The sequence below is a fragment of the Diabrotica virgifera genome, chromosome 7, assembly GCF_917563875.1.
Source record: "Diabrotica virgifera virgifera chromosome 7, PGI_DIABVI_V3a".
Classification (NCBI taxonomy): domain Eukaryota; kingdom Metazoa; phylum Arthropoda; class Insecta; order Coleoptera; family Chrysomelidae; genus Diabrotica; species Diabrotica virgifera.
In genome coordinates, this window is record NC_065449.1 from 170,184,883 (window position 1) to 170,198,307 (window position 13,425).

The 13,425-nt window shown below is 29.2% G+C and overlaps 1 protein-coding gene across 9 annotated transcripts in view; it reads right to left on the reverse strand.

The window, feature by feature from the left end:
- Positions 1-13,425, reverse strand: part of LOC126887620 (uncharacterized) — a 376,841-nt gene that overhangs the window by 34,005 nt on the left and 329,411 nt on the right. For 8 of the 9 annotated variants that reach the window (XM_050655215.1, XM_050655222.1, XM_050655220.1 and 5 more), the window contains one exon: positions 10,215-10,507. In XM_050655215.1, coding sequence (XP_050511172.1) covers positions 10,215-10,507 — 293 coding nt within the window. The remainder of the gene's footprint in view (positions 1-10,214; positions 10,508-13,425) is intronic. The other variant, XM_050655221.1, reaches the window with a different exon arrangement.

Sequence of the window (13,425 nt, forward strand, 5' to 3'; positions counted from 1 at the left end):
ACAACACTCTGACTAATTTGGCATAAGCTCGGGTCTGACGAGGCTATAGGCAACCTAACCTATCTTATCGTGAAGGTTTTTGAGCCATGACATCTGCTTCCTTCCAATTATTCCTCAGCGGCCTTTAATTTTACATTACTCTAAGAACAGACCCTGGGTATGAAATTGTTATTATTTTAATAGTTTATATAGTTCACGCACGCCATTTGCTTTATTAACCACAGCTTCATTGGTATGCATCTCTGTCCAGGATAATCGGAGCATTCTGCTATTAAACCATCTCTCAAACGGCTCTAGGATATTGATCGTATCAGGTCCAGATCTCGGTAACATGTAAAGACACTGGCCAAATTTAGCATTTGATCATTATTTTACTTAATTTATAGACCTGGATCCCGCGTACCAATAAAAAAGTTGATTAATAGCAAGCTGAAAATTTGTTAATATCTTAACGGTGTCTAGTCGGACACACTTTGATGTACGGGAACACTGGAACAGGGAAGTTTTGATTGTGGAACAGTTTAAAAATTTGGAATGTCAGATTACGAAAACGTCTCATGTATTTTTTCGGACAGAAGACCAATTGATTTATTGCCCTTTGATTAAATTCTCATGCAAAAATCAGACTGCTAATACTAACCAACATGACTTCTGTCATTTGACATGTTCTTCGTGTTCCACTTATTAAAATGCCCAGTTGGTGATAAACACCAGTCTGATTTTTGCATGAGAGTTTAATGAAATGGTAACAAATCAATTCATTTCAAGTTCTGTCTGACAAAATACATGGCACATTTTCGTAGTCTGACGTTCCAAATTTTTAACCTGTTCCACAATTAAAACTTTCCCTGTTCCAGTGTTCCCATACATTAAAGTTTGTCCGTGTAGACACCGTTAAGCTATTAACAAATTTTCAGCTTGCTATTAATCAACTTTTTTTGGTAGGCGGGATCCAGGTCTATTAGGTTTAAGCTGTGGGTACAGAAGAACGATTACATGTTTGGAAAAGTTGTGAGAGCAGTTTTAGTTTTGAATTTGATCATTTTACGTGGGTCGAGTTGATCTGTAATGTAGCTTCCCAGATATTTAAACTCAATGCCTCTCTCGGTGGTTTATTGATTTATCTACAGGGTGAGTTTTTAGTGTGGGATCGGTCGATAATTCCGTTACGGTATAGAATATCGAAAAAAGTTATTGAGAAAAAATGTAGGCAATGATATTCTCCACGCTTGGAAAATATGTCCACTTCTACAGGGTGATCAATAACAGCGTGGTATATCAAACATATAATTTTTTAAATGGGACACCCTATATATTTTTTCATATTTATATTCCTCTCATAATTCTTGTTTATATAATATAGGGTTTTGCATTACGATACAGAGTATTTAACAAGTTATGACCATTTTTATTTCGAAATCCCTATGAGATTAACACCCTGCATATAAAGAAGTAATTCATAGACAATAATTTGTTTTATGTAGTAAGATAAACAATATAATGTAGTTTTTAAATTAAGTCCAATTGAAATCATTGACGAATGTTTGTATACAGGGTGAACTACAAAACCAAATTACGATTTTCTCTATTTTTTTAAATATATCACCCTATATTTTATTTTTCAAAAATATTGAATTTATTATACTCTTTCATTTTTATATAGCATTCCCTATATCTAAACTTATTACTTTCGGAGATATTTTTAGTTTTCTTCAACTTTCGGAAATACATTCAATTTTTCTAGTAGAAATAAGTTGGTATTGAATGATAATTAAACAAAATTATTTTTATTCAATAAATAGGCTATTGATTATATTCAAAATAAGATAGCTAAAAGGAACTACAACGTTAACGGGGTTTTATTATTTCATATGGTCAATGGACATCTATGTATGAAAAAACCGCGGAGTGCTACCTTTTAAAGGGGTGCGTTTTTGAGAAATGGGTGAATTAGTCGCTGGGCACAGGTTACATTAAGGTGAGTTCTATGCACTTTTGGTACAAACATACCTACATAAAAATTGTTCCTGGTTAAATTTCCTACCTACATATCACTTTTTATAGTCAATGATACTTTTTTTACAAAAATATATTCAAAAGAAAAAGCACAAAGAAACCCAAAAGAAAGAAATTTTGTTTTTTGTCCCATAACTTTTGTCCATGAGGATATAGGTATAGACATTTCTTTACAGAAAAAAAACTACATATTTTTTCTTTAAAATGTTGTTTAGTAGAGGTAATTAGGATTTACAGTTTTCGAAATATGATTTGCAAAATTTCGCCACTCACAGCAATTTTGGGCAAGTTTCCTTGTTACTTCGCAAATATTGTTCTGTAACTTTTTTCTATGTAACTTTAGGTATATGCAATGTCACACGTAATAGGAATAGAAATCAATTACCTTTAAAATGGTCTACTGTATAACGTTGTACGACTTTTTCTTTTCGAAAGAGATTATGGTTTTTCAAGGTTTTATACTTTTAACGATTTTTTATAATATAATATAAAAATAAAATAATATTATTATATAATATATTATATAATATTATATTATAATATAGTATATATAATATAATATTATATTATATATTATACAATACCTAATACAAAAAAAATATTATTTTTTATATTTTTTACGATTATTTTTGAAATATCTCATTATAACTTTTTTTCTTCTACATTTACGTATATATTATATTATATTATATAATAAAAAAAGCTAATTTTGTTTACATTAAAATGGTGTATTATAAAAAATTCTAGGATTATTTTTGAATAAGATATTATTTTTCAAAATGTAATAAGTACTCTCAACGATTTTTGATTTTAGGATTATTTTTTAAATATCCCATTATACCTTTTTTTTCTTGTACATGAATATAGTATATATTGCTCAATAAATAGGGCTTATTTTCTGTTCTTTAAAATGGTGTATTATCTATATTTAAATAATGGAAACCGAGTGATTCTTTGATATTTTTTTACCTGTATTATTTAAAATTATTTCTTTTACAAAAATTACATAAACATTAGTCTTAGAAAACATCACTTTAGTTAAAATTATTTAAACGTTGACATTTAAAAAATTTTCAAAATCAAAGTCCATCTCTTCGTTAGCATTAGCTTCAATATCTTCCTCTGACACCTCAGTTATCTTAGAGTTCCCACAATTAGTACCCATGCACATGCAACCTTATCAGAATATTGAACAACTAATTCCTATCTTCCTACAACTGCAGTTTTTTGTACATCCTTTGGTACATTTACATGCTATTTTTTCAAGCAAAGCTTGTGGTGCAGGAGCTTTGACAGCAAATATTGGAATTAATCCATATTTTGAAGTTTGCCAGGCCGAGTCAAGTGGATCCAAAGTATTACCTATAAAAAATAAGATTCAATTATAACACACAATCACATAAAAAAATTGTAATGAGAAATTTAAAAAATAATCCTATAATCAAAAATCGATGCAAGTACTTATTAGGTACATTTTGAAAAACCATATCTTATTCAAAAATAAGCCTAGAATTTTTGAATTTTATAATACACCATTTTAAAGTAAACAGAATAAGCTTTTTTTTATTATATAATATATACCTAAATGTAGAAAAAAAAGTTATAATTTGAAATTTAAAAAATAATCGTAAAAAATATAAAAACTCGTTAAAAGTATAAAATCTTGAAAAAGATAACCTCTTTAAAAGAAGTCGTAAAACATTATACATTACAACATTTTAATGGTAATTGATTTATATTCCTCTTACATGTACCATTGCATATGCCTAAAGTTGCGTAGAAAAAAGTAACTGAACAATATTTGTGAAATAACAAGGAAAATTGCCCAAAATTGCTGTGAGTTGCAAACTTTGAAAAATCATATTTCGAAAACTGTAAATCCTGATGACCTCTACCAAACATTGTTTTAAAGAGAACATATGTAAGTTTTTTTTGTGAAACAATGTCTATACCTATATCCTCGTGGACAAAAGTTATGGGACAAAAAACAAAATTTCTTTCTTTTGGGTTTCTTTGTGCTTTTTCTTTTGAATATATGTTTGTAAAAAAAGTATCTTTGACTTTAAAAAGTTATATTTACATAGGAAATTTAACCAGGAACAATTTTTATGTAGACGTGTTTGTACCAAAAGTTCATAGAACTCACCCTAATGTAACCTGTGCCCAGGGACTAATTCACCCATTTCTCAAAAACGCACCCTTTTAAATGGTAGCACTCCGCGGTTTTTTCATATATAGAGATTCATTTACCATATGAAATAATAAAACCCCGTTAACGTTGTAGTTCCTTTAGCCTAAAATAACTAACACAAAATATAAACCATAGCAATATGCAATGAATGTATCAATAAATGTGATATTAAGGAATTATCATATTTCCCTAATATACAAGAATCATACAATTCCTACAAAAAAAAATATAGGTATCTTGTGTATAATAAAATTACAAGATTATTTTTACTTAATAAACAACTCACACAAAACATAAATCAAAACAATATACAACTAATTTAATAGTTTTTAGATTATTATATCAACAGCATTCTAAGCCAAGAAGTTTTTAGTAACACATTCCTAATTGCAGATTGTGACCCGCAGTTATTAATAATACAATTTTCATATTAAATTTCATTAGTATGATCAAGAAATCCCTACTTTGTTAACACTCAAGCTAGGTGATCTATAAATGTTTAAGGTGATATTGTTACAGATTATGTGATTGGTCCACATTTTTTGACGGTTGAGGTTTTTATACAACGGTGCTCCAGTTCTTCCAAAATTGATTTTTTTCAAGTGGAGATATATAAAAAACCTTGTATACCAGAAGCATCCAACAACGCTTGATGATATGAAAAAAAGAATAAAAGAAGCTTTTAATAATATTGACTTACAAAAATGTTAGAAATGTGGCTCGGTCATTTGAATATCGGTTACAAAATTGCATAGACGTTGAAAGTGGTCATTTTCAACATTTATTTTAGACTTGTATCCTTAACATCACATTAATTGGTACATTCATTAAATTTTGTTATGGTTTATTATTTTTTTGTTAGTTATTTATTGAATGAAAATATTTGTTATATTATTACATAATACTTATTTGTTATGTAAGTTATAATTTATATATATATATATATATATATATATATATATATATATATATATATATATATATATATATATATATATATATAAGATTTGAATGTATTCCCGGCAAATGAAGAAAACTAAAAATATCTCAGAAACTAATAAGTTCAGGTATAGGAGATGCTATATAAAAATGAAAGAGTATCATAAATACAATATTTCAAATAAAATAAAATATAGGGTGATCTATTTAAAAAAAATTGAGACAATCGTAATTTTGTTTTGTAGGTTAAAAGTGCTCATAAAAATGAATGTTCTACTAAAAAATTCTTGGCTTAGAATGCTGTTGATATACCAATCTAAAAACTTTTACACCAGTTGTATATTGTTTTGATTTATGTTTCATGTAAGTTATTTATTGAATAAAAATAATCTTGTTATATTATTATATACAATACAAAGTTTTTTTTGTAGGAATTTTACGATTCTTGATAATTAGGGAAATATGATAATTTCTTAATATCACATTTATTGGTATATTCACTGCATATTGCTATGGTTTATATTTTGTGTTAGTTATTTATCTAATAAAAATAATTTTGTTTAATTATCACTCAATACTAACTTATTTCTACTAGAAAAATTGAACGTAGTCCCGAAATTTGAAGATAACTAAAAATATCTCGGAAAGTAATCAGTTTAGATATAGGGAATGCTATATAAAGATGAAATAGTATATTAAATACAATAATGTTGAAAAATAAAATATAGGGTGATCCATTTAAAAAAATAGAGAAAATCGTAATTTGGTTTTGTAGTTCACCCTGTATACAAATATTCGTCCATGATGTGAATTGGACTTAATTTAAAAACCGCAGTATATTGTTTATCTTATTACATAAAACAAATTATTGTCTAGGAATTACTTCTTTATATACATGGTGTTAATCTCATAGTGATTTCGAAATAAAAATGGTCATAACTTGTTAAATACTCTGTATAGTAATGCAAAACCATATATTATATGAACAAAAATTATGAGGGGAATATAAATATGAAAAAATATATAGGGTGTCCCATTTAAAAAATTATATGTTTGATATACCACGCAGTTACTAATCACCCTGTAGAAATGGACATATTTTCCAAGCGGGGAGAATATAATTGCCTACATTTTTTTTAAATAACTTTTCTCGATATTTTATACCATAATGGAGTTATCGACCGATCCCGCACTAAAAACTCACCCTGTATATAGGGAATATTGAGATTGGAAGTGATGAGATTGGCGACTAAATAAATTTTGTTTTAGAAGCATTTATTTTGTATACAGTGACGAGCACGCTAATAACCGGCAAAATAGCTCAAAAGATGGAAAACATAATACATTGAGCAACAAAAAGGGATGAAACTAATGGAGGTGGAAATTATCGTACTAAACGTAAATTAACATTACATTACATAGTTTCCCACCTGTAGACGTCTGTGACAGGAGCATTTTATAAAATTCTACTATCACAGTGACAGTTGTCATACTCCTCTGATACGTCTAAAGGTGGGAAACTATGTAATTTAATGTTATTTTAGACGTTTATAACGATAATTTCCACCTCCAGTAGTTTCATCTCTTTTGTGTTTCGCAATGTATTATGTTATCATCTTTTGAGCTATTTTGCCGGTTATTAGCGCGCTCATCACTGTATATATTTATCTTTGTGTTATATTTAGGTAATCCAATAACCCTTAAAGGAAGCCCTGTAAATTATGGCATAAGAAAACAGTGCCTTAAACGTATCTAAGAAATGGATTTTCACTCCAAAGTGTGTATCTTTCAAAGCCTATTTAAAAATTATATTCAAATAGATATTAAATAGCATAGGGAACATAATGCATCCCTGTATGATGCCTCTTTGAATGTGACATTCGTCGGGTAATCTCCCATCATCTCGTACGACTGATTTCTGTTTCTAATACAAGTTTTTTATGATATGTGTTCTCTATGGTATGTTTTCTATTTTTGTGATATGCTGTACCTTATCAAAAGTATTTTCATAATCGACGAAAGCCACATAAACATCTTTGCGGGTAGCTAAATTGTCTTAAGGGTAGCCAGCACATTCCTAAATCAAAACTAGGTTGGCTTCTTCTTCGGAATTACATACTCTAAAAACAGACTTAAAAAATTCCTCAGGTATTTTATTAGTAGTATCCATGTCATCCAAAACAACTGGGTATGAAATAGAACAAAAGTCAAAGACGCAGGACAACATATAGCCAGGCTAAAATGGAGCTTCGCAGGTCATAACGCTAGACAAACGGACAATAGGTGGAATACCACGATACAACAATGGAGACCATGGACAGGAAAGAGAGAAAGAGGACGGCCCCAGATGAGATGGCGAGACGATATTAAAAAGATAGGAGGAACGCACTGGAAACAGAAGCGAATATAGGAATCTGGGGAAGCATATCTTCAAAATTTGACGAATTAAATGGCAAAAGAAGAACGAAGAAGCTCCACGTCATTAAAAAGCTTAAGTAGAGCACTGCTGTGATTCTCCAGGGTAATAAGCTAGAAATAGACCATGTTCGGGACACTTAAAGATCCAGGTAGCTGACTACTTTTTTAGTAGTTCAGCTAAATTTTATTGTAGACCTATAGGAAGAAAACCTACCTGTTTCCTGTCTAAAGTTCGCGTCCGTTTTTTAATTATTAACAATTTAGTGCAAAAAATCGCGATTTTTTCGATTTTTTCCACCCCATTCAGAAGCTAAACAGTCGACATAAAACTACAAAATTTAATTTTTTAGAACATTGAAAAACCTTCAAAATGCCGATTTTTGAAAGTTAAAAAAGTTAATTTGTTGCTACGCGAACTGCAAAATAAGTAAGAATCGTTATTTGTTAACAACTTTTACTAAAATTACTTTAGAACTTTAGTGTTCTACCCAAAGTTGTGTATTGGGGTACTTAACAAACCCCTTAAAATTTGAGACCGATCCATTAATTAGTTTAAAAGTTATTCTGTTTGTTTATCCCAGAGACCTTTATTGTCTAATAACATAAGACAGAAAATAATGAAGATAAGGCAATTCTGCGTATGTCAAATGAAAGTAGAAAAGTGATGCTATCAAAATGTACTAAAAAAAGATAAAAAATTATCTAATATAGTCAAAAATAATAATGCCAAATTTTTGAAATTTTGTAGCTTATAAACATTTAGAACAACTTTAAAAATATGTAAGTGAAGGAGGAGCTGTGACCCGACAAAATGCATGAGTTCAAGAACTAAAAAAGGCAACTTAAAACTACTATCATTTTCTATATCTCGGGATCTTCTGAATATTTTTTGATCTTTGTTTTTTTAATTTGTATGTAATTTTTCTGTACATTACAAATTTGACGTTTATTAATTAATAAAAAGCTTAATTTGTTTAAACAATTTTTGAAAAAATAATTTTTTCTCAAAAATCCATGTTTTTAATCCGACCATCATTATTAATCATATAAAAAATAAGGTATAATATACTTTAATAAATAAATTATCTTGAATAAATAATTATCTAATAAAAATAATTTACTTAATAAAGTGAACTTTAACTTTTTTACTTTTACTTTTACTTTTTTACTATGATTAAAAAAATTGATTTTGGAAAAAAAATATTTTTTCAAGAATTGTTTAAACAAATTAGACTGATTATTAATTAATTAATTTATAAACAAATTGCATATTTGTAATGTACGTAGAAATTACATACAAATTAAAAAAAAAAAGAAAGATGAAAATCCATAGAGTTGATTCGGAGATACAAAAAATTGTATTATTTTGAAATTGCTTTTTCGGTATTTTAACTCGGTGGATTTGTATGTTCCCCCTAGTAACCGTTTGAACTACAACTTTGAAAAATCGTAGAGGGTGCTGTGAAGATACAATGTTTATGCAAATTTTTTAACAAAAAATACAAATCCCATTTCTTAAAATGGCATCAATAAATTTCCTTAATTATTATAACAAATTCGCTGTGAATAAAAAAAAACACATGACTAACTTTGTCCCTAATGAACCCAGGCTAAATTTTTTTTATTTGAAAATTCGTGTTAAAATACTAGCTTTTCGAGTATATAAAAAGATTGTTCCTACGAACAATATTTGTAAAGTCATTCTAAATGTTTATAAACTACAGAATTTCAAAAATTTGACATTAGGATTTTTGGTTATATTATTGATTAATTTTTTATCTTTTTTTAATACATTTTGATACTATGTTTTTGAAGGTTTTTCAATGTTCTAAAAAATTTTATTTTGTAATTTTATGTCAAATATTTAGCTTTTAAATGGGGTGCGAAAAATCGAGAAAATCGAGATTTTTATACTAAATTGTTAATAATTAAAAAACGGACGCGAACTCTAGGCAGGAAACAGGTAGGTTTTCTTCCTATAGGTCTACAATGCCTAAAAAAGTATTCAGCTACCTGGATCTGTGAGTGTCCCGAGAAAATCCTTATTACCCTGGACTAATTGGAATAGTTCAGTTATATAGTTATTCCGTATTTCAAATATTTCTCGTTTATTAATAATAACTTAATAAATTAGCTTTAGGTTAGAGAACAAGTTGGCTTTATATATTCTTATATGTCTACAAATGTTCTTCAAAAGCCTGTCTTCAAATGTAAAGTCCAGTGCCTGTGGTCTAAAATGAAACCCCAAACCAAATTTTAAATCAATGATGTAATAATAATTGTAATAAAAATTATTTCAAAAATTAAGCTAATATAATATTTCGAAAAATTTGAGCTCTGTTGCGAATAATAGTATCTAGTATTAACAATGCAACAATACAGAGTAACCCACGACAAATTGACATACTTAGTAGCAATGAATTAAAAATAGCCTTTAAATTATTACTGTTCTATGAGTTGATCTTACAATTCTATACATTTTAGTTCGATAAATTAAAAATTAAAGGTTTTAACCATCTACTAACATAATTATTATATTAAATTGTCAGTGTATAAGTTATTCCAGATTTGACAGTTAAATAAATTTCGGCACCTTGGTCCTGCAAGGTACAAAAACTGTTAGTAGAAGAAAAGAACAAGGGTGTTTTACCTTTACCTGGTATCATCCTGGTAAACCCACCGTCTTTACCTACAACATACTTATTGAATAAAATCGGTGTGTTGTCAAGTAGCATAGGATCCATTTCGATAACTACGTCCCTTGTCGGTCTCTTCCTGTCCAAAGAATAGCCACGAGGGGTGTTGGGAGTATGATTTTGTGGATTGGGACTAGATACTGTAGATGTTCTGCTGACTTTTCTTTCTTTGTCGTCATTCCTCTGGAATCTGCTGGTTCGAGTACGAGGTAAGGTCAGGTTTCTAGGTGAAACTGAATCTAAATATCTTTAAAAAATAGTTTTGATTACTACGTGAATGTACGAGTTCAAATACAGTCGAACCCGCTTATTAGAGTACCGGTTATAGGAATATCCCGGTTTAATGAATAGAAATTTGGGGTCCCAAAACGTTTCCATTTACTCCTTTATAAATTTATACACTTATAGGAATACGTTTTAATGAATTAATACCGCTTAATCGAATAATATTCAAGTTGATGAACTTTTATTCATATTTTCCAAAAAAATAAAAATATGTCTGGTTTATTATATTTATTTTTCAGATAATAAATACTTTATTACACACCAGTTGGACCCTTTTACGAAATACAACAGGCCATAAAATACCTACTTTTACTTGTCTCACAAAACTTGTAAAAAATTCTATTGTGACCTACCTCGTTGCAGTTATAAATTTTATTGGTTAATCGTTTATTGACTTCGACAATACAATGGCAGACAATAATAGAAATGTTCTCTTAGTTATTGATAACCGATATAATAGTATATAATATTTATAGTCAATATAATAGACAATAATAGAAATGTTCTCTTAGTTATTGATAACCGATATAATAGTATAATATAATATACAGGGTGTCCCGAAAAGATTGGTCATAAATTATACCACACATTTTGGGGTCAAAAATAGGTTGATTGAACCTAACTTACCTTAGTACAAATGTGCTCGCAAAAAAAGTTACAGCCCTTTGAAGTTACAAAATGAAAATCGATTTTTTTCAATATATCGAAAACTATTAGAGATTTTTTATTGAAAATGGACATGTATCATTCTTATGGCAGGAACATCTTAAAACAAAATTATAGTGAAATTTGTCCACCCCATCAAAAAATTATGGGGATTTGGTTCCCTTAAACCCCCCCAAACTTTTGTGTACGTTCCAATTAATTCATAATTGTGGTACCATTAGTTAAACACAACGTTTTTAAAACTTTTTTGCCTCTTAGTATTTTTTCGCTAAGGCAGATTTTATCGCGATGTGGCTTCTTTTTCAATATATTTACGTAAAATTTTTATGGGGGTTTTGTTCCTTTAAACCCCCCAAATGTTTGTGTACGTTCCAATTAAACTATTATTGTGGCACCATTAGTTAAACACATCGTTTTTAAAACTTTTGCCTCTTAGTCTTGTTTTCATAAGTCACCTTTTATCGAGATGTAGTTTCTTTTTCAAAATATACCTAAAAATGTAAATTATAAGTAAATTTTCAGATTATTAACAGGTCTCTATAATCGTACCTAACCATATACAAATATGTGGTGGATTTCGAAAAATATTCAAAATATCTCAATAAACACTGACTTTTAAAAAGTTTTAGAAAAAGTTTTAGAAAAATTGTGTTTAACTAATGGTGCCACAATAATAATTTAATTGGAACGTACACCAAAGTTTGGGGGGGTTTAAGGGAACGAAACCGCCATAAAATTTTTATGGGGTGCACAAATTTCACTTTAATTTTTTTTTTTAAGATTCTGCTGCCATAAAAATGCCACATGTCCATTTTAAATAAAAAATCTCTGGAAGTTTTCGATATATGAAAAAAAATCGATTTTCATTTTGTAACTTCAAAGGGCTGTAACTTTTTTGTGTGCACTATTGTATATAGGTAAGTGAGGTTCAATCAACCTATTTTTGACCCCAGAATCTGTGGTATAATTTATGACCAATCTTTTCGGGACACCCTGTATAATATTTATAGTCCATAAACCCGACATGAGTTTTAATATTTTAACAATCCGTTTTTTGCCTGCCAATTCATCAAAACACAGAATTCGACAAAATAAAGGACGAAGATTTTTAAGAGTTGTTTCTTTTGACGATAATTTATCGGTTGTCGGAGATACTGAAGATTTAGAACAAAACAATGAAACCACCCAACTCAATATTAAAGCGAAAGATGAGGCAAAAGATGAAGATTTTTTCGATTTTGTGGATATTCCATCGAATATGGCAAGTCCTAACCGTTTGTAATATTATAAGAAGATTTCTGGAGGGCCAATTTAATGTGTTTTTCTAATTTGTATAACTTAAAGATTTTTCAAAAAAAAAAATAAGAAGTAATTTTGGCGTATGCATTTTAAATAAGATAATGTATACATGTCTACATATTGCATGTCCTACAGTAGGAACCGGCAACGGTGTAGAGCCAAGAGAAGGTTATTGAAATACCACCTACTATTTTACCGAATTTTGGATGTAGTAGTGGAAATTAAATAACAGTTTCCAATATAAAGTGAATATAAAAGTGCTTACTGACGATACAAGTGAAAAAATAAACAAAAATTACTAATTAAGTGTGAATTAAGAGTGTATAAACAAACACAAAAAACGGACATAGGAAAGTGAACGAGTTTCAACAGCCAGCTGGTAGACGGGTCACGCTCCACGTCACGGCGACGTTGCCAGACTGTAGTAAAAGTCGCGGAAAAAGGGAAAACTCTAAAAATTAAAATACTTAGCAAAGAAAAATAAAATAAACTACTTAGTCTGAGGACTCAAAGAGGAACATAGCTTTTGAAGAGTCGATCTGGGCGAAGTTCCTATCGTTGAGATACCAACTAAGATACCGTGAAATAAACAAGAACATGGCGGAAGGTGATAATAAAATAATACAAAGCGAAACAAACAAGAACATGGAGGACAGCGACGACTGTTCGGACGACAGCAAAAGGAAAAGAGATCCGGATGATGCGACTCAAAGATCAAAAAATAGAAAACTCTCACAAATACCATCTAAAACAAATAGTAAAGAACAAAAACTAGATCTATTAATAGAGATGGTTTCGGAGCTCAAAAAGCAGAGTGACAAAACCAGTGAAGATATAAAAATGATAAGAGAAGAAAATAAGATATTGAGACAAGAAAATCAAAAATTAAAAGAAGAAAATAAAGATATAAAAGAG